The following is a 20,752-nucleotide window of genomic DNA, read 5'->3' as shown; positions in this document are numbered from 1 at the left end:
TAGCCCCACATTCTATTTTTATACTGTCTGAGATCTTTTGCATTCCCGTGTGTGTGTGTGGGGGGGTGTTATTACTTAACATTTAATTACATGTAATTGCAGTACTTTTTAAGAACATATTTCAGTTCAGAGTGGTGACATTTAAGTGCTCAGTAGCCACTTGGTCTGTAGTTCTCCTAATGGACAAGATCACCCATTACACTGATCTCTGGGACTTTGAATGTACTTTTTCCTGGATTGTTCTTATCCCTTCTCTCCTATTAGCTAATGAAGCATCTCCCCTAACCCAGCCTCAATTGAGGGCTCACTTCCTCTAGCAATACATCCTTGACATCTCTAAGGTAAAACTCCCCATGAACTCCTAAAGACCCCTGTACCTCTCCTGTCTAACCAATATATTATCATACTTTACTGTCATTGCTTTGAATCCTTCTGTGTACCCTTGTTCAACATGGCTTTATGAAAATGGAGACTTCCTGCCTGGTTTACTAGATCACAGCATAACAGTGTGTGTGTGTGTGTATATATATATATATATCCTCTGCCTCCCTCTCAGCACCTTTTGTTCTGTCTTGTCCTTTAGACATTGTGGAAGGAAACCTGAAGTCCATCATGAGGCTGGTCCTTGCCTTGGCAGCTCACTTTAAACCCGGCTCTAGCCGGATGGTGAGCCAGGGGCGAGATTCCAAAGCCCCACTGCAGAGCCACCAACCACACTGTGCTACCGCTGTGGCCCAAGGAGCAGCTGCTGCTCTGGCTGATGTGTGCCATGACATGTCACGGTCAGGACGGGATGTCTTCCGGTATAGACAGAGGTAAAAATCTGGGGAGAGGAACTGGGTTTTTTCCCCCCTGGCATTTCTTTGCTTAGATAATTACAGTGCAAGTATATGGAAACAGCAATCAATCAAACAGCCCCACACTGCAGAAAAGATAACCAAATACAGTGGAGGAGGGAAATCTTAGTGAGAAAAGCTTGGCCTTTTTGTTTGTTTGTTTGTTTGTTTGTTTGTTTTGATGATGATGATGATGATGATCCTGGCTAGTGAACCTAGTGCCTTACACAAACTAAGGAAGGGGGCTACTTTTATATCATGTCCTCAGCCTCCTTGTGTCTTGAGACAGGGTCTTGTTAAGTTGTCCAGTCTGGCCTTGAACTCACTCTTGATCCAGGCAAGCTGAGAATGTATGCTCCTGCTGTCTTAGCTTTCCTAATAGTTCAGATTACAGGCCCAAAGCAGCAAGCCACACTAAGCCTTTTCTTTGGAGATTTTTACTTTGCAGCTAGAAGAATGTAAGGAACCATGTGTGAAAGTTTGCTGTCATCCCCAAAAATTAAATAAATGAAGTTGGCACAATGTGCTTTCTTCGTTGGGAGATATGTAGTCAGTCTGGGGGAGGCTGTATCCTGGGATGTATCCACAAAGCTAGTCTGCCTTGAAACTTCATGCTAGGAAGTGCTTTGAGGGTTGTGTAGTTGCTAAAGGAGAACATGACCCTGCGGTGTCACAGCCGTTGCTAAAATTACTCGTTTTTGTGTTTGCCTTCTCTACGAGGTTTTAGTGCCTTAGAAGAAAGCATTTTACCTTATTCACCTTCTCAATGCATGTATCCCCCCTCCCTCTTTTTATCTTTCCCTCTCTCTCTCTCTCTGTGTGTGTGTGTGTGTGTGTACAAGATCTTGCTATCTACATAGCCCAAACTCCTGGTCCTCCTGCCTTTACCTCCTGATGCTGGAGTGGTAGGTGTGTGCCAGGCTGCCCAGCTGCCTCGCTCATTTCTTCCCTGTAGTGCACACTGAGTGGCAGGATATCTGTACTTGCAGAGCTGACCTGAGCTGCATATCTAACACTGTCCCCTCTTCTGGCTCCCATCCCACCCCCTCACCTTTAGGAACAGCAGCATGGATGAGGAGATCGAGAATCCATACTGGAGCGTGCGCGCACTTGTGCAGCAATACGAAGGGCAACAAAGGTCCCCTTCTGAGTCGAGCTGCTCCAGGTGAGTGTGTCTGACATTCTGTACCTTTACAGTCTGGGCAGAGAGCTGCCTGCTCTGGGGAGTCTAAGCTTCAAGTAGCAAGACCAAAGGGCACCTGTGGGGTTGAGTACTGTGTGCCTCGAGGCTTGGATCTAGAAACCTGTGCGGTGGCAAGGGAGTAAAGAAAGGACAGATACTAAAGAAATGACCCACATGTACACCAAGAAGTTGGGGGCAAGGGGTGCTCACGCTCTGATGGAGAGGCGCCACCTACTACATGCAACTTGGAACCTCAGTGTATTTATTAGGTACAGCACAGAGGTAGAGAATGAGCTGGTCATGGTAGGTCTCTAAGTGAACAATCTCAGGCTGTAATCATCCAACATCCGTGACCTGCCAGTTTGACATGGGTCAACCATTAGTAAATACTCATAATTGTACACTGTCAACATTTGCACTCATACCAGGGGAAGACTTTACCAGTTCTGAGCCTGACCAATGTGGGGAAGGCTTTGCCCATTTCCCATGGGCCTGAGGCATTGGTCCTTGACATGACAGTGTCCATGTCAGTAGTATACATTCACTCAGGACTTTATCTGTTCTTCACATACTCACTCCTGGCTTCCTCAGCTCCCCACAGTTGGCGGGATGTGCTGATAGTGATAGAGTGCTTCCTGTGCCAGAGGTCCTGGGTTCAACCCCTAGTATTGAAAAACAAGAAGCATGACTATAATCCCAGCACCCTGGGAGGCAGAGGCAGGCAGATCTCTGTGAGTTCGAGGCCAGCTTTGGTCTACAAAGCAAGTCCAGGACAGCCAAGGCTACACAGAGAAACCCTGTCTCAAAACACACACACAAACATACACACACACATACACACACACTCGATGACCACCACCACAACAAAGAAAAACAAAAAGCACCTAACCTCTTTTGCTTTCCTCAGTTTATGCTTGGCATTCAAGGACTAGCTCTCAGCACTGCCTGTGGGTTGTGTGTTGACAGAATTATGGAATACAGTGCTAGTGAATTTCCCACACACAGAAACTGCCACATCCCAGTGACAATAGTTAGCTCTGACCACATGGGGCATGACTGGGACCTTCAGAGTCCAGCCCAGCACAGTGTTTTTGTATCAGCTGCTAGTGTTTATGAGAGCCAGCTTTCTGGCACTGCCCTGCAGGCTGAGTCTGATTCTTTAGTTACAGCCACAGAAGGCTGGAAAAAGCTCTCGACAAGAGAGAAAATCGTGCACAACTGTCTGACGCATTACTGTTTCCACATTCATTTATAGGACTGGGAATTGGGGCACATTAGTATGCATTTAAGTGGGCTGTGGGTGGGTGTGACTCTAGTCACGAAGGGTGTCTGCTTCCCTTAGTGCCAAGTGCAGAGACCAGAACAGGACACTCTGCCCTAATAAGAGCCTGACCATGCCAAGTATAGTGGCAGGAAAAGATTACTCTCCCGGCTCGTGGAGATTATGCCCCTATAAACACATCCCCAGCCTACTTGCTAACTTGATTTTGTTGCTGAATTGTATTTCATGTATTCTCTAGTGATCTTTTCCCTTCTGCTCCAATCCAGCTTCCTCTGATCTGTTTAAGTCTAATTGTGACTTATGTGTATTTCCCCATCTTCTTTTCTTCCTCCTGCTTTTTCCCCTCATACAATCCCATCCTATTTTGCCAGACGGTTTGCTGATTTATTGAGATTCTGTGGAACTCTTTCCATCATCATATACACTGCTAACCTAGCTCAACTTTAAAGTGTTTATAGATAGGGTGTAGCTTCTGTTTCTGAAATGGATTTATAACATACAATCCATCATTAAACATTCAGTGTTTGGTATAGTACCTTTATAATTTTGTGTAAACCTCATCTCTGGTTAGAAGGCATTTTGACCTAAAGAAATTCTACCATGAAGCAGTAGGGGTGCTTTTAATGAGCCTCTAAACCATTGCTTTTTTGCTTGTGGCTGAGACTGTCTATGGCTCAGTACAGAATCAAAGGCTGTTCTGTTGTAGAATGAGGTCTCTTGCTTCCTGCATGCCTGCTGGCCTTTGGCTCTCCTGAGCCTGAGTGTGCCTGTCAATTAGAGAGGGGAAAAGAGTGAGTCTCCTAACGGTGACTGCTTCCTTCCTCTAGGCAGGACTCAGATTGCAGCTGGAGCTGTGAGATCAGTGTGAGGGACCCACCAGACATAAGGCTGTGTTGGGCTAATGGCAAACGGTTTGTAGATGTGTCGAAGAAGTGCACATTTTCCCGTTTTCCTCTCCTTCCTGTTTTTGCCATGCTCTGTGTCATGGGATAGCGTCAGCACTCTATTTCTTCGTTGATCCGTCAGGAAAGGAGAGAGCTTCTAGCAGGTTCTGTCATTTGCCCACTTCCTCCAGTGCCTTACGGCCGTGTGACTCCTGAAAGAGCAGGAATCTTGGAGATGTTGCAGTTTTGGGTGGGGTGTAGCTTTGAATATAGAATAGACATTCTGTGGAGTCCCTTCCCCTGCGGGTTCTCAAGGATGCTCTGGCAAAGCTCTACCCTCCTGTTGCTCGACTAAACAGGCCAGCCTCTCACTGCACCCAAGCAGAACGATCCTATAGTTAGGGGGATGGTGGGGGAGCAACACAAGAACCGCTAGAGGGAAAGGAAGGTGGGAGCAGCGGCCAACGGTAGTTCTGCAGGTTTACTGTTGCGGGGTGTGTGTGTGTGTGTGTGTGTGTGTGTGTGTGTGTGTGTGTGTGCGCGCGCCCGCGCGCGCACGCGTGTGCATGTGCGCGGGAGCTCCAGTGTCCCTCCTGCCTGAGTCTCCCAATCCTAGGAGAGCCGGGCTGAACTCCACGGGGTAGATCAGTCTTGAAGCCACGCGTCCATGGAGGGAGGGGTCAGAGAGGAGCAGCAACGTTTTCGTTGCTACGCTTCTCACCAGGACCATCAGACCCCCGAGGTTCTGCCGCGGCGCCGCCCATCCCCCGTCGCTCCTGGGGCTCCCGTTGCCCTCCTCCCCGCCAGGTCTGGACCGCGCCCCTGGTCCCGGCCGCCACCCTTACCTCTCCTCCCAGAGCCGTCGGCTGCGCTTGGGCCGAAGCCCAGCGCTGCCTGGCGGCGTGTGACAGCCTGGGGAAAGGGGGGTGGTGGGGGGAAGTGGGGACGGGAGGGGGAGAGCAGGGAGGGATCTGGAGGCGGCGCCGAGCCGGAGCACCACACGCCGGACTCCACTCGACGCTCAGCGGGAGCCGCGGGAGCCTCTTGCCCCGGGGGAGATGGGTTAAGATGCGGCTGTCCCGGAGGATGCTCGGAGCCGCGCGGCCGCAGGGACGGAGATGCAGCTGCCAGCAGTCGGCCGCGGGCGATGGGAGGAGGCTTCCGCCGGGGCTCGGCTGCGGAGTCTGAGCTGCCGGGACAGCGCGCTTCACCCCAGGGAGCATCTCGGTCCCCGGGGCCAGGACGCCCACCTCTGCCCTTCCTACTTTCTCCGGAGACCCGGGCGAACCGTTTCGCTGGCTGGCTGATCTCTGGAGTCGTTCTTCGAGCCGCGGCGCGGGGGGACATGCCAGGATTTAGGAGCGATGTGACTCTCAGCCTCCCACCTCACCCAGGGAAGCAGGCTTGCTGAAGCCAGAGCCAGGAGGGGACCATGGGAGGGACACAAGTCAAATGGTGAGATGCCACTTTGGCTGTTGAGGTGGGGAAATGAGGGGGAAACAGGGCTCGGACTGGGGACGTGGTTGGCGGGGGACAAGAGATGACTGGGGGCGCTATTCTGTGAGAACAGGCTGCTGGTCTGGGATTAGCACTACAAAATAGAGTGATTTTAGGAATTTGGAGCTGACTCGAGGCTCCACTTACAGATTGACTCTGTGTGTTTGCTAATGGAGGCACTTCGAGGGCGACGAGAATTCACCTTTTCTTCTATTTCCCATTTAAAAATTTGATGTAAATATAATTTGGCAATATCTTTGTTGTGGTTTGCTGATATGATAAATTCATATTGGTGAGATGCTAGATTAAGAGACTATGTATAGGAGCTATTTATAATCAGCAGTTCTCTGCCTGGATTATCATAGTCCTCAGAGAAGATTATGATAAATAGGGATTATTCGTTTGTCAAGTATGACTTTTAAGCTAGTTAGGGAGGAGCCCAAGTTTTATAATTAGTTAGCATGAAGATACTTTTCTTTGACCTGAGGCCGAGGATTAAAAGCTCCTTCCTCTTCCTGGTGGGTGTTACTGCTCTGACACATGCCTTGGGATTTTCCTGCCACCGAGGTCTTACCTCTGTGGCCTTACCCTGGCAGTCTCATTTCAAGAAAAAGAAATGTTGTTTTCCTTTGGCTGCTCTGCCACTCCCCCGGTGGGGTTGGATATCCAGACGTCCGCCTCCTTCTGCCCTTATATGGGAGGCAGCTCACTTGGAGGGGAGAGGTGGAACTGAGCATGCGTCTATGCTTTTAGGAAAGCTGTTTCTCAGCATCGTAGATCCCCACTGCGCCCTCCCTCCGGTTTGTCTCGCACATCCCTCCTGCGGTCCAGCCAGATGCAGGCAGAGGTGCTTGCTATCCGTAGCACCTTGTCAGCTGAGGAAGAGGAGCAGCTGACAAAGGCTTTGTGCACCCGGATTCCCAGTTTTGTAAGTGGTAAATGCTGGGGCCTGGGCACTCATAAATCTCTCTTTATCAAGGACGCAGTCCCTTTACATGAGAACCTTCCTGGCTGTGAATTCCTGTTGGCCTGGAGGTCAGATTGCCTACACAGTAAAACGGATAAGAGAGTTCTAGAAAACACTCGACATTTCTGAATACTACCTGCTACCCCTTCTCTCACTCGATTAATCTGTGCACCTACAGATGTGGTAAATGAGCTTACTCTGATCTGCAGTGCCCTGGAACTTTAATTTTTAAGAAAGAAGAGAACATAGTACCAATTGAGATCATTTCCACCACTTCCGCTGTGGATACTGGGGACACACTGGCCCACAGGTTTTGAAGTCTGGCTCCTGCCACTGCGTTTGTCTCTGGTTTTTCTCTGGTTTCTGGGAAGAGGAAATGTTACCTCCTGCTTGTGGCTGTGAGGATTAGCCTGGGAGACGTCAGGGGCACATTAAGGGGGTCAGTGAGTCCTAGACACTTTCACTGTTGTCTGGGTGATGGATTTGGAAAGAATTCCCAAGAGGGGGCTGAGCCGTAGACTCCACAGCCCCTGAGATTGTGTTAGTGTTGATGTTCTCATAGCATATCGAGGGGAAAGGGCTCCCCAGCCTCCTCCATCCCTGAGAGGTAATTAGCCTCACGTTCCCATCTTGTCTTGTCCATGGGGAGACGTAAAGTCTGCTTCCCTGAGAATCTGAACACTTTCTCCCAAATGCACATCAGAACAGGAATTAGTGAACGGTGTCTTGAGGTGATTCGCAACTATGTCAAACAAAAATTCTTTAGTAAAAGCTGATCAAGCAAACATTGACCCAGCAGCCACTAGCAGGGTTTTCTCCGTTTGTCCTATCACTCTTATTTTTTAAAATATTTTCATTATATGTGTATGACTGTTTTGTATGCATTCTACGCACACATGTACATACATGTCTCATGCCTGTGAAGGGCCAAAGAGGGTGTCAGATCCCCTGGAACTGGAGTTACAGATAGTTGAAGGCCACCATGTTGGGGCTAGGAACTGAACCTTGGTCCTCTGAAAAAGCAGTAGGTGCTCTTACCCAGTAAGCCATTGTGCCAGCCCCCACTCTTATCATATCCTGGGTCCCCTGAGGATGAATTCCTGGCCTTCTACCCACCCTGGCACTGCATGCACTCCAGCAGTCTCTACCTCCAAACTGTCCCCTGCCATACTCCTCTTGTGAGATTAGCTTAGGGATGCTCTCTGTTTGCTTGAGAGACTCAGATTACTGGAGAGAGATTTTGATCCAGCTCCACGAAACACAACCATCACCCTCTGAACATGGGCCAGGAACTGATAGTGGTAGATACACAAAAATTAAAACAATGACTTATTGCCTATTCTGGGAAACTATAATTTCAATCAGTTATACTTAAAGCTGTATTATAGAAAAGACTCCCTAGGGTATTGGAGAGATGGCTCAGTGGTGAAGATTGCTTCCTGCTCTTCTGGAGACCCCAAGTTCAGTTCCCAGCACCCACCTAGGATGGCTCACAACTACCTAGAACTCCAGGTCCAGGGAACTCAGCACACTCTTCTTGTTTCTGCAGGCACCTGAATTCACAGGCACACCTCCCACCACCGGACACCCCTGCCTGCATTCACATGCCCACACCCGTGCACACACACATTGCACACCCCCACCTGCGTTTGCAGGAGCACTATTGCATAGAGCCCACCTCCTCACACAGACACGCTCACATATACGTAACTGAAAAATAAAATCTTTAAATGACATGAAAAACAAAAATACTCCCAAGAACTATTTTTTTTTTAATTTTTTCATTCAATGTTGATTTGTTCTAATTGTGAGCTGGGTATCATGTAAGGCATGGTGTAAAGAAAATGTTTCTGGGATGAACTGTGAACGCTGACTTCTGTATACCTGCTCATAATAATTGCTTCTCTTTTTTGTTTGATCACAGTCTGACTTCACCCAGTCCAATCCACAGTGCAAAGAGTGAATCCATTATAACCCAGTCAGAAGAGAAAGCCGATTTTGTGATTGTTCCCACCGAAGGACTAGAGAATAGAACAGGTACCATCTGCCTGCCTGTTTGGGTTGCTTCAGGGAAGGCTTTTAAAGCCTGAAGACTTCAGCGGCTCTGACTACTTCTAAGCTTTCTGGCCTTGTCTGTCTTCACAGTCTGTGTCTGTAGGGTCAGGGTCAGCTCTAAAGGGCTCTAATGCCTTTGAGCCAATTAATGTAGTTGTCCTCTTACAGAATGCCCTTTCTGGTATTGAGCTGTCAGAAAAGCTCGAAGCAGCCTGGAGAAGCCGTCCCTTAGCTGGCTGCCTACGAATTAGGCAATGGCATTGAGGCAGTCAGAAGCCTTATTTGGGTAAATAGTTTTGTTATTCCCATTTTGTGGAGGTAGTGCTGGTGCTTTGCTGACTTAGGTTGGATCCAGGAATACATAGATTGAACCAAAATGCCCATGCCGCAGAGGAACAGGTCTTGGTATGAGGGCTACAGAAAGGACCACAGAGTTCTGTTTGCTTAACTTCTGAGTCTCTCTTGCTTATCTTTTTTTTTCTTCTTCACCATCTACTTAAACATGAAAAGAAACACAGCTAAAGCAAAGTACCAGCACTGGGTTGAAGTCCACTCTTTCCGTAACGGTTACAATGAAACAGAACCCTGCAAAAGAAAAACCAAAATGGAATTCTTTACTCTGCTTTCCCTCAAGCCCAAGCATTTGTACCAGTCAGTAGCCTGAGTGAGGTGCCGCACATCCTTAATTTCAGTACTCAGGAGATAGAGATGGAGATGGATGGATCACAAAGCTGGGGCCAGCTAGACTACCTAACGAGTTCCAGGTCAACCTGTGCTGCGTAGCGAGACCCTGTCGCAAAGGCCTGGAGTCACCCCCAGAATCAAATGCAAGGCTGGGGAGGGGGAGGGGGAAGGGGAGGACTGAGTACCTGCACTGTAGGATACTGCTGGGTCCTTCCTGCTTTACTTACCTCTTTTAATCTTTACATTAACATGTTGAGTCCCACAGCTTAGAGGGTTACTATGCACCTCTTAGAAAAAGAGAAGCTTGCTCGAAGATCCCCCCCATTCCATAATGCACATGAAATGGCGATGCATGCTGTTTGTACGAAGCAGACAAGGACACCAGAGCAAAGAGGTCTTAAGGACAAGGACATAAATTCTTGTAATATTAAAGTTTTGGGAGGACACTTTACTAATTTTCTTTCAGGGTGACTCACATGACGTGTGAAAAGGGCTCAGTTAGGCTCAAGGGGGTGAAAGGAATGTGTCTTAGTTAGGGTTTCTGTTGCTGTGATAAAAACAAGCAGACAAACCATTACTACCAAAAGTGACCTGGGGAGGAAAGGGTTACTTTAGGTCAGAGGTATAATTCCTTTTGAGGGGTTGCCGAGGCAGGAGGTCTGGTGGGAAACAGGAGGCAAGAGCTGAAGCAGATACCGTGGAGACACATAGCTCACTGGCTTGCTTCGTTTGTTTTCTTTTACCTCCCAGGCCCAAAACTGCCCAGGTGTGGTACACCCACGATGGCCTGGGCCGGTTCACACCAATCATTAATCAGGAAAACCGCCCTGCAGGTTTGCCTACAGGCAATCTGACGGAGGCGGTTTTCTCATTTGTGATCCTCTTCCCAGGTGTTTCCGGGTTTGTGTCAAGTTAATGAAAACCAAGCAGCCCCGTGCTGAACTAGCGTTCTGTCTGAAGCTTCAGAGTCACCTAAAGGAGTTTTGTTTCTATTTGCATTAGACAGTTCCTTTACTTACAAATGGGACCCTGGGATGTCGATTCCAGAGTTGGCAGTTTGTATGCCTTAATGGGTCTCAGTGCCTTGCTGCTTCCTGGGGGATCACAGGGATGGACTTTCCTCACAGAGCTTGTGTGTTCTCCAGCCCCAGTACCCCAGTTAGCAGCCCCTTCTTTGTGCCTCACAACCCCACCTAGTGGAGAGCCCAGTGTATCTGTGCAAACAGGTTTGGAAGGCAGGTGACCTAAACCTGTGAAGTGCTCTGAGCCAGGTCTGCCGGAAATCGCTCTTCCTCAACATGGACTATGCTCCCACCTTTCATTTTGCAGATGAGACAGACTCTCCATTATCCCGAGACTGGCGGCCTGGGAGCCCAGGAGTCTATCTGGAAGCTACATGGGAAGAACAGTTGTTGGAGCAGCAAGAACATTTAGAAAGAGAAATGGAGGAAGCAAAGAAAATGATTTCAGGACTCCAGGTAACTCTTTCCTTTGCAGTTTGTTTTCGGTGCCCTAGTTAATTATTAATTTTAAGTTGTAAGTGGTAACATTTGGCAAAGAAACAGAAACCCACCTGATTTTAATTGTGTTCGAGTATTCACTGAGAGCGAAAATTCCCTATTTGTGAATGTTTTAAGTGGACTTTGAGCCTCTTGTTTAAAGTCCAGCTGTTAGGATTGTGCGCACGGAAGCTCTGGCTGACCCCTGCTTTGTAGGTAGGCGTCTTTTATGCACATACAAACCTGCAGTTGCAACTTCTAGCAAAAACGGTCTCTCAGGAGTTCTGCAGCAGAAAGGTGCAAGAGGCAGCAATGCCACCAGGTTTCCAGCCGAGTCCAGCTGAGGGACTTGGCTCCCTCCTAACGCGTCAGCAACTGATGCCAAGGCAAGTGCTCTGGTGGGAGAGGGTTTCCTTGAACAACAAAGCCTTTCAGTTGTTCCTATACCTGTGCTATCAGGGGAAATCTCCCTCCAGAGATTGGCTGACCCACTTGACATAGAGTCCACCCCAAAACCCCCTCGCTCCTGTGTCCTTATTCGATTGACTCTGGAGGAGCCCCTGTAGTGTGCTGAAGACCCTGAAATTGCCTAGGAATATCCCATTCTGTTTGTGCTGGGAACTGCACTGGTTTTGAATTGTGAAATATTTATGGACACATAAACAAAGCCCACATTATGTGTGAGCCTCTGGCAGGCGGTGCAAGGCGTGCTCCCAGCCAGCCCGCAACAGGGTGGGGACACAAAGGATTCCTAAAGAAGAAAGGAGATTGGTGCTTTGGTAAAACAGTTTGCATAATGTATGCCCCAGGAACCTAGAACAATTGGAGGAAGGTTTACATCCCAAACATTCCCAAAGAAAGTTTGTGGTGTGTGCAACTTGCTATGTTTGGGAAAAAAAAAAAAAAGAGTCCTGTTCAATTCCTTTCACCACTCCAGTAAAGAATACCTTAATGATTTTTCTTTTACATATTTTGCATTAATTAATTTATTTGATCACTTTACAGCCCAGCTGAAGCCCCCTCTCTTTGTTGTTGTTTTAATAGGAAGTGTTCCATGAATTTGAGGGTGGGAGGGTTACCTAACCATATTTTTTCTCCCATGATAATTTTCAGTGTTTGAATAAGGTCTGGGTAACTATCAGTTTAGCTGTTTGATTTGTGTTCCTTAATCTGGGAGAAAGTCAATGAAACAGAAAAATTAAAAAGAAAGAAAGAAAGAACGTTGATAGGCAACATCCTAACATTTCCTTCCAATGGAGGAGTTTTAATTCACTGCCACGAGATGACTGAAGATTCAGTCTCAGCTGAAGAGCAAAGGGGCTCAAGGTGTCCAGCGCCCTCCTCAGCTGTTTCTGTAAAGAACAAGTTGAATGTCAAGCCACATCCAGTATTTGTGACTTATTCATTGTGACTTGCCGTAATTAGAGACCATGGAGCAGCCTGCCGCCGGGGTTACTATTTTTGCTATGGCTTTGTTTCTGCAGTTCCCTTAACCCTGGGGCTGTGTGCCTGCCCACCCATCCCTCCTCATCATAACTCCATGGGAAAACCAAGCTCATTTGGTTTTCTGAAACATTATTACTGTGCTTAGTAGAGGACCATTGGCTGGATTTTAAACATTCTCCATTAACACATATGATGAATTGGTGTTATATTTATTAAAACAGGATTTATTTAACCTCTGAAGCTGTCTTTCAAGTTGAAACAAAATTGTGACAAAGTAAGAACAGAATTTCCCATCTTTAACTCACCTGATACATTTCATAATACCTACCTGAGCAGGCAGATCTAAATTTTCCCTAAACTATATCAAGATGCCACTTTAAGGATAAGCTCCCGAGGATGGTGAGATGGCTCAACAGGCAGAGCCATGGGGTGCCAAGACTGAGAACCCACATGTGGAAGGAGAGAACCAACTCGTGGAAGCTGTCCCCGGACCTCCCCATGCACACCACGCACCTACACACATTCGCAAGATGGCTCGGCTCTTAAGAACATGTACTGCTCTTACAAAAGACCAGAGTTCGTGTCCCAGCACCCATGTCAGACTGTAACTCCATCTCTAGGCTATCCAGCATCCTCTTCTGGTCTCTGTGCACTGAACTCATGTGCACAAACACATACAGAGACATTAAAAATCAGAATAAACTTTATCGGAACAAGGTGTTGCATGGAAGCAGAGGCGGACAGATCTCTATGAGTTTAAAGCCAGCTTAGACTACATAGTGAATTCTAGAGGAGCCAGGGCTACATAGTGAAGCCCTGTCTCAATCAATCAATAATAAAAGTAAGTTTCAAAATAAATTTTGAAGTGAAGGAATGAGATGACAAGCTATTACTATAATATTAGGCATGGGTTCCTGGGAGAAGAAGTGTACTAGGGCCCTGGAAGCGAGCTTTCAGCTTCCGGGTGTATCTGCTCCTTTTTCTACTTACTAATAATACTCTAATGAAAATAGCCTGGAGTTGCAGTGAATGAGGACATCTCCGTAAAAATTTTTCTTCTATTTATGTTGCCTCGGGGTGAAAATGAAGAATTCTTAAAACAAACAAACAAAACCCAACTAGTCCCAAGGCCATGTTTTTGATAGATTTCAAACAGATCATTGTAATATACATCTCTGAGCCAGGATAATTCCACGCTGATTTCCGATCCCCCTTCAGCTGGCAGAGCTGTGTTTGAACAGCTCTAGTTTGAAATGTGTTTGGACATTTCTGAAGGGGAGGTTTGTTATTAGGTCTTCTGAGACCAAGACTCCTCAGAGCTGAAGGCCCATGTGTATCCAGAGGGATGAAAGCAGCCCCTGCAGATGGGCACGTAACTCAGTTGGTAGTGCCTTCCTAGCCTTCGTGGAATTCTGGGTCTGAGCCTCATGAGAGGTAGAGACAGGAGGGCCAGAAGTTCAAAGCCATCCTCTGCTGTTCTAGGATAGCTTGGGATAAATGAGACTCTGTTTTCAAATTGGGAAGAGGGACCTAGAGAAGGAGCCTTGTGTGGTCAGGGCCACTGGAAATAAGCAGAGGTTATTTATCATCTACCTTACTTCAGAAACATGTTGGTGTTATCTGATGATCTCTGTCTATGGTGAACTTACCAAGCCCTGACTCCAGGCTGGATCAGGTGGCAGGGGGTTCAGTTTCTACCTCTTTGTGGTTTATGTAGGCCTTGTTGCTCAATGGGTCATTACCCGAAGACGAACAGGAAAGACCCTTGGCCCTCTGTGAACCCGGAGTCAACCCAGAGGAACAGCTGGTAAGCTCCATGCCCATGACTGGGCTCTAGACCAGGCTTGTTCTCACACTTGACCTCACCTTCTTAAAAGACTCTTTCCTGACTCTTGGAGTTTCTCTGCCACCTTTACTTACTCCTTCCTGGTTTCTTTCTTGATTTAATCAACAGATGTCCAGCAAATGCTGACTCTCTGATCAGACACAGGTCCACGGTACTAGAGCTATAGTAATGACCAAAGACGCCCAGGGTGCTGCTCCCCTTCAAGGTTTATGTTCAGGTCCCCCAAAGCTTTTTTTTTCTCTCTCTGTGTCATGATGTGGGTGCTCCTCACCTGGGTCCTCATCAGTCTCACGCAGTCACGAGGCAGTGTCATCTGCCCTGCAAGTCATCACTCTGCACCTGCTTCTCTAGTCTCCCTACAGAGCTGTAGAGCTATTCAATCACGGTCTTCGTTATCAAGTACCAGGTACAGAACTCAACGTCAGTGGGTCCTCAACCAAGTATTTCTGTCCTCCACATAAGCACTGACGTTACTTGTCCTTCTGTACGTGTGTTCATATCTACCCCTTTACTCAGATGCCCCGAACAGAAACCTGGATGCCGTCCCTGAAGGCTTTCTGATCCTCCCTTCATATCCAGTGTCTTCATTTTCACACCCACTGCTTCATTTGGGCCTTCATGCAGCGTCCTAGCAGCCTCCAGACAGATTTCTCTGAATCTAGATTCCTCTTCTAACCTTTCTACTTCATTTTCAGTAAAATTGCAAGAATAGCTTAAGGATCATTTTATTTTGTCTTCCCATTGTATAAAGTTTTTTATTGCTGGAGTTTAGTTTCCAGTGCCCATGTCACATGGCTCCCTGCAGTTCTAGGGGATCTTTTCTGGCCTCTGGCCCGCAAGGCTACTGCAGTCACATGCACATACCCATAGGCAGACACACACAGGTACACACAATGATAAATAATAACAATAAATACTTTTTAAAAACCAAAAGAAAACTTTGTATTAATTCCTCATTGTCTTCATTGGCCCTTCATGGTCTGGCTCCCAGTTTCCTTTTGAACCTCATCTCTTCTTCCCTTGACTCCATCTGCTTCTCCCAGTACACACATACTTATCTAAACTTCATCCCTAATTGTCCTATGTCATGTATTTTGGACATATGCCTGCATCAAGAAGGCATGTGTTCACAGTGGTTTCTAGTAGGTGCTCAACAAGCATTTGTTGAATGAATGGCCTATGACCGTCAGTACAGGTACGTGACCATCTCTGTCTTACATTCAGATTATAATCCGAAGCCGTCTGGATCAGAGTATGGAGGAGAATCAAGACCTTAAGGTACGATTGGACATGTACATGTTCTCCTTTGAAAATAATTTTGGGAATGTAATGTGCCAGCTTTGGGACAGTTCTGGAGAGGGAAAGGGATACATTGCTGGGGGCTAGCAGAATATTACATGTCATGCCTTTCTTTGGAGGAGAGAGACACATCTGAACTGTGTCTGCTGGTGTCTGTGCCCTCTTTGGGCACCTTTCTGGAACTTTGAAGTATTTCTAGGTTTTTTTTTTTTTTAATTGAGAGAAGAAGATGAGTCTTGACTGGGCATGGTCATATATAAATTAAGAGTCTAGCCTGGTCTATATACTGAATTCCAGGCCAACCAGAAAAACATAGTGAGCGCCTGCCTCAAAAACAGGGAAAGTATCTAATATTAGTGTGGTTCTTTTTCATGAATATTTTCCAGAGTTCTTATAGATCAGTGGTAGAGCATTGTGACTGAGCACATTCCCCTCCTCCCTGAAATATGCTTGTGTACATGCACACACACTCAGACCTGCATTTTTGGTAAATTTGGAGCCCGTGTGTTGGGAGGCCAGGTCAAGGACCCCATCTTAGATAAGCTAATTATGAATCATTTATGTGACATAATCACAAGAGACCTAAGTCTCAGTAACAGGCATTGCTTTTCTAAAACCTAAAATTTGTTTTTGTTTGGACCACAAAGAACAATAGCTCCAGCCACAAAAAAAGAAACAATAGCCCTTTGGAGAGTCAGAAGCTTGCCAGCCCTTTGCTGCAGTTAAATGAAATTGAAATAACTATTCAGCAGCAGCAAAGATAGGTCCATCATGGATCTGAACTGGAGACAGGGTAGTCATATTTTTCTGTTAGTGAAGTTTGCTGCGTGTAGAGCCAGTGGTCTGGATGGCGTGTCTTCTTTCCACCTGGGCATCTCTGTGGTGGGTGTAGAGAGAACAGAGGGTCAGTCTTTACTGCTTACAGGACCACATCTGCTTTGTGCCTCAGCTGATGGGTTAATCTTCATGGAATGGTCAACTGGGTTTTGTCTTCTTGCTGACAGAATGAGGTAATCAGATGCCACCATCTGATCTCACTATATTTGGTTTGTAGAAAGAGCTGCTGAAATGCAAACAGGAAGCCAGAAACTTACAAGGGATAAAGGTAAAAGGAAGACATTGAATTCTTGCTTTCTTTTTAATTTTGCTTTTGGTCAGCCTCTGTGAGGTAGTGTGGTCTGTTGGTGAGTGTTGAGAACCCGGAACTTGTGGGACTATTGGGATTTTGCTGGGGTCTCTGACAGGATTGGAGCTAGGCGTCTAGAAAGGGCTGTGTGGTGGGCAGCAAGAAATGCTGAGGGAGATGTCTTTGTTTTGCTGAGGCTTCTGTCGCATGGCTGTGACTCATGATGCTGTCACTTGCCTGCCTCTATGCCACCTTGATTTTCTCTATGTGAAAGCACTCTCTCAGTTCTTAAGTATGCCCTTTTTAGGAAAAAAGAAAAAGGAACAGCGTTTGAAAGGTTAATAACGTTAACACAAAAGGATAAACCATGAAAGTTCTCCTGCCAGCTCTGTCTCACCCCGCTCCATCCCACCCCACTGCCACCACAACAGTTTTCTCCCCTGAGGCAACTTATCAGTTATTCAGTGTGTCTATATCATTTTTCCCCACTTTTCAACCCACATAATAGTATATTGCAAATACAGCTTGACATTTGCTTCCTTCGCTTAGCCGTGTGTTTGGGAGATTATCCTATTTTAGTAAAGATGATTTTTAGGTCTTCTTTATACTTGCATAATGCTCTTTTTACATTTTTATGTGTATGGATTTTTTGTCTGCATGCAAGTCTGCACCACTCCTGGTAACCAAGGAGGGCCAGAAGAGAGTGTTGGATTCGCCTGGAAATGGAGTTACCTATGGTGTGACCCTCCGTGTGGGTGCTGGGAATTGAACTCAGGACCTCTGGAAGAGCAGACAGTGCTCTTACTGACTAGGTCATCTCTTTAGCCCCTCTAATAATCTTGTGCATATATATGTGTGCATATATGTATATAGTCATTTTCTGTTGGTGGTATTTTAGACTAGTTACTTTGAGGGAGCTGTTTTGCTGGTATATACAGTGACCTTGAATATATGTTATCCACCAAATGGGATTATAACATCTGAGCATTCATCTAAGGCTCCTACTGTTCCCCTCTGTCTTGCACACACCTTAATTGACTGCCCAAAACTAACTCGGTAACCTTTCCCAAAGCATATTTAGTAACCTCAGTACATTGAAGTATTCCAAAACAGAAATGTGCTCTTTGGCTAATGAAGTTTAAGAAATTCCTGATAGGCTTAAAACACATTGAAAGACCTCAGAAGGGGTCAGGTGTGATGGTGCATGCCTTTAATCCCAGCACTCAGGAGGCAGAGGTAGATGGATCTCTGTGAGTTCAAGGCCAGCCTGGTCTAAAAGTGAGTCCAGGACAGCCAAGAGTACACAGAGAAACCCTGTCTTAAGAAAACAAAATAAAAAGTATATCATAAAAAGACTAAAGAGACTGGCTTTGCTATTTCTCAGTGGGTAAGAGATGATACTGCTTTTACAGAGGACCTGAACTCCACAGACAGACAGACAGACAGACAGACAGACACACACACACACACACACACACACACACACACACACACAACTCCCCCACCCGAATCAAAAGAAAAGATCTGAAAACTGAAACTGCTGCCCTGGAGAAACACTTAGGCTAACTGAGCACAGAAGCTCCTTGCTCCCTAAGTCATTCACTAATCTGTCCGATGGCATGCACTTTGGAAATGTGCCAGGCTACAGTGCTTGGGAAATCTCAGATTGCCTCTGCCATGTCCTGTCCTGTCAGCTGGAGGCCTGGTAGACACCTGTGATCCTACCGTTTTGGAGGCTGAGGTAAGAGGACCATGAATTCAAGGACTGACTGCCCTACCTAGAACAGCAGTTCTCAATCTGTGGAACTTTTCACAGGGGTTGCGCATCACATATCCTGCATATCAGATGTTTACATTACTATAGTTATGAAGTAGCAACAAAAATAATTTCATGGCCAGAGGTCACCACAACATGAGGGACTTCATTAAAGGGTCACAGCATTGTAGGAAAGTTGAGAACCACTATTCTAGGATTTGGGGACTGGCCAGAGAAAGGAAGAAAAGGCCCTAAGTCAGGTGGAGTATTTATATACCCAAGAGGTAGAGGTGGAAACCAGGAGGGATCACACTGTTCAAGGCCAATGTCCTCTGAGTAGGAAGTTATGGATGTTTAACAGGAATCTAGGTCTGTCGACCTCAGAAGGTCCTTTCTCTTTGTCTCATGTGGACACCAAAATGCCAGGAATATGTGTAGGGTAGGGATGAGCGTTAGGTGAGGGAAAACCAGTTTCTCTTGGTAGGACAGTGGAGGTGATTCCCCTGTAGATGATGGTGTCTTGGAAGAGGAGAGAAAAATCTCTACCCACGTCCTTGTAGCAAGGTCCTTGTCATTCCCTCTTCTCCCAGTTTGCCAGAACTAATGCTAGATACAGAGTGAAAGGGGGTCCGTAAGAAGTTTTGTCTGGCTGGTGGTGGATTGAGGCTGTAATAGTGGATGTTCATATTCTCCCAGGATGCCTTGCAGCAGAGGTTGACTCAGCAGGACACATCTGTCCTTCAGCTCAAGCAAGAGCTTCTGAGGGCAAATATGGACAAGGATGAGCTGCGCAACCAGAATGTGAGTTAAATGTGCGAACTCTGACCTCATTAGTCAAGCAGGATGGTACGCAAGGTTCTGTTCAATCTGCCCTTTTTATCTCCCCTATTTTGTCCTGGGGTGCCTACCTTTCATGTCTGTAGTTATTTTTATCCCCTTAAGACTCATTTCTGGTCTTGGGTCACAGCACCTAAGCCTACAGAACCCTGCATGGTCCTTGGCTCTGCTTGGAGAACACTAAGGCCAAATTGTGCTTGTACAGTCTGCTTATTTTGTTAAAGACACGAAGAGCTGGCATGTTTTTATCATGGCCTGCCCTCTCTGTGCGGTATACTGTAACTGTCTGTGAATTCTAGTTACCAAGTGGCTGGTTTCCCTGGGGGGGGGGGGGGGTTACACAATGCCTCCACGCCACTGAACTCTTTCTTGCCTTTGTAGGTGGATCTGCAGAGGAAGCTAGAGGACAGGAACCGGCTCTTAGGCGAATATAAAGTAAGAAAAGCCTCCAGGTGACTTTTTGTTAGCTGGTGCTCAAAGAGCGCTTTTGTATTCCATTCTATCTTTGCTGTCTAGTAGGAAATCTTTCCGATAGCTCTGAAGCATAGATGGCATAGCACAGGAGCCTGGCAACAGTTAGTGGCAGGCTCATCTCCCTCTCAGTAGTGAGGAAAGCCCATTGAGGCCCTCTGACAGGCAACCTCTTTGCCTTTCTAAGAATCCCAGCACCATGTAAGACTGTCATGGTGTGGAGAGCCTTCCGGGTACAGACTGAAGGAAGCCTGGGTCCATGAGGCTCTTTAGGTTGGATTACAGAGTGTGAAGCTCTTGATATCCTTGTGTTTGCTACACCCCTGAAAGCTTGTCTCCATTGCAGAAAGAGCTGGGACAGAAGGACCGCCTCTTGCAGCAGCAGCAGGCCAAGTTGGAAGAAGCGCTCCGCAAGCTCTCAGATGCCAGTCACCAGCAGGTCAGGACGCACCAGCCGCTTGCCTGCCTGGCCCCTTGGCCTAAAGGAAACACTTTCCTGATTTGATCTGTTTTCAGGTGGATCTAGAATGGGAGCTAGAGCATAAAGAGGTTCTTCTGGCTCACTGCATGAAAGGAGAGGCAGATGAGGTAACCCAGAACACTAGGACCCTCCATAGAGACGGTATGGAGTGCAGGCAGGCTCTGGGGCCTAGGTGTGTGGCTCAGCAGAGCACTTGCCTGATGTGATTAGAGTTCCAGGTTTACTCTCCAGCACCAGGGGGACAGAGTTGGGATGGCACTTAGCTTCAACACTTAGAAATGAAATATGAAATAACTGTGACTTTTCTGTTGTAATAAAGAGTTGAACTGTGTAAGCAACTGACTACAGACTTACTAAATCCATCTAGCAGAGTTGGATTTGAGATACATGTGTTCTTGCATTCTGTGATTACTTAAAGCAAAGCAAAGGGTGCTAGAGTGGTCATGGGCTTCCACGCCAAGGTTTCCATTTCATTTATTCTGCATTCACAGTGCCCACTAAGTGTCAGCTGCAGCCTAGCGATAGCCGTGGAGAATAAGGAGACCACATCTCCTCCCATGACACTAAAACATTTTTATTTGTTTGTGTGTGCATGCACATATA

The 20,752-nt window shown here is 46.8% G+C and overlaps 1 protein-coding gene and 1 long non-coding RNA gene across 2 annotated transcripts in view; one reads left to right on the top strand and one right to left on the bottom strand.

Annotated features, from left to right (window-relative positions):
• The window catches only part of Dixdc1 (DIX domain containing 1), a 71,614-nt gene that overhangs the window by 28,471 nt on the left and 22,391 nt on the right, over positions 1-20,752 (top strand). Inside the window, 11 exon segments of the mRNA XM_060373633.1 lie at positions 584-815; positions 1,894-2,001; positions 8,574-8,686; positions 10,718-10,866; positions 14,051-14,140; positions 15,404-15,457; positions 16,533-16,583; positions 19,057-19,161; positions 19,579-19,632; positions 20,015-20,107; positions 20,185-20,256. Of these exon segments, the coding sequence (XP_060229616.1) occupies positions 584-815; positions 1,894-2,001; positions 8,574-8,686; positions 10,718-10,866; positions 14,051-14,140; positions 15,404-15,457; positions 16,533-16,583; positions 19,057-19,161; positions 19,579-19,632; positions 20,015-20,107; positions 20,185-20,256 (1,121 nt within the window).
• Positions 2,220-5,068, bottom strand: LOC132649590 (uncharacterized). The gene is made up of 3 exons (XR_009588090.1): positions 5,031-5,068; positions 4,179-4,397; positions 2,220-2,681 (listed from the first exon to the last, which is right to left on the bottom strand). It is a non-coding gene; the product is annotated as an uncharacterized LOC132649590 (long non-coding RNA).

This window comes from Meriones unguiculatus, chromosome 1 (genome assembly GCF_030254825.1).
Source record: "Meriones unguiculatus strain TT.TT164.6M chromosome 1, Bangor_MerUng_6.1, whole genome shotgun sequence".
In the NCBI taxonomy this organism is placed as follows: domain Eukaryota; kingdom Metazoa; phylum Chordata; class Mammalia; order Rodentia; family Muridae; genus Meriones; species Meriones unguiculatus.
The sequence above is the reverse complement of the archived record's forward strand: the minus strand, read 5'-3'. Positions and strand labels throughout refer to the sequence as shown.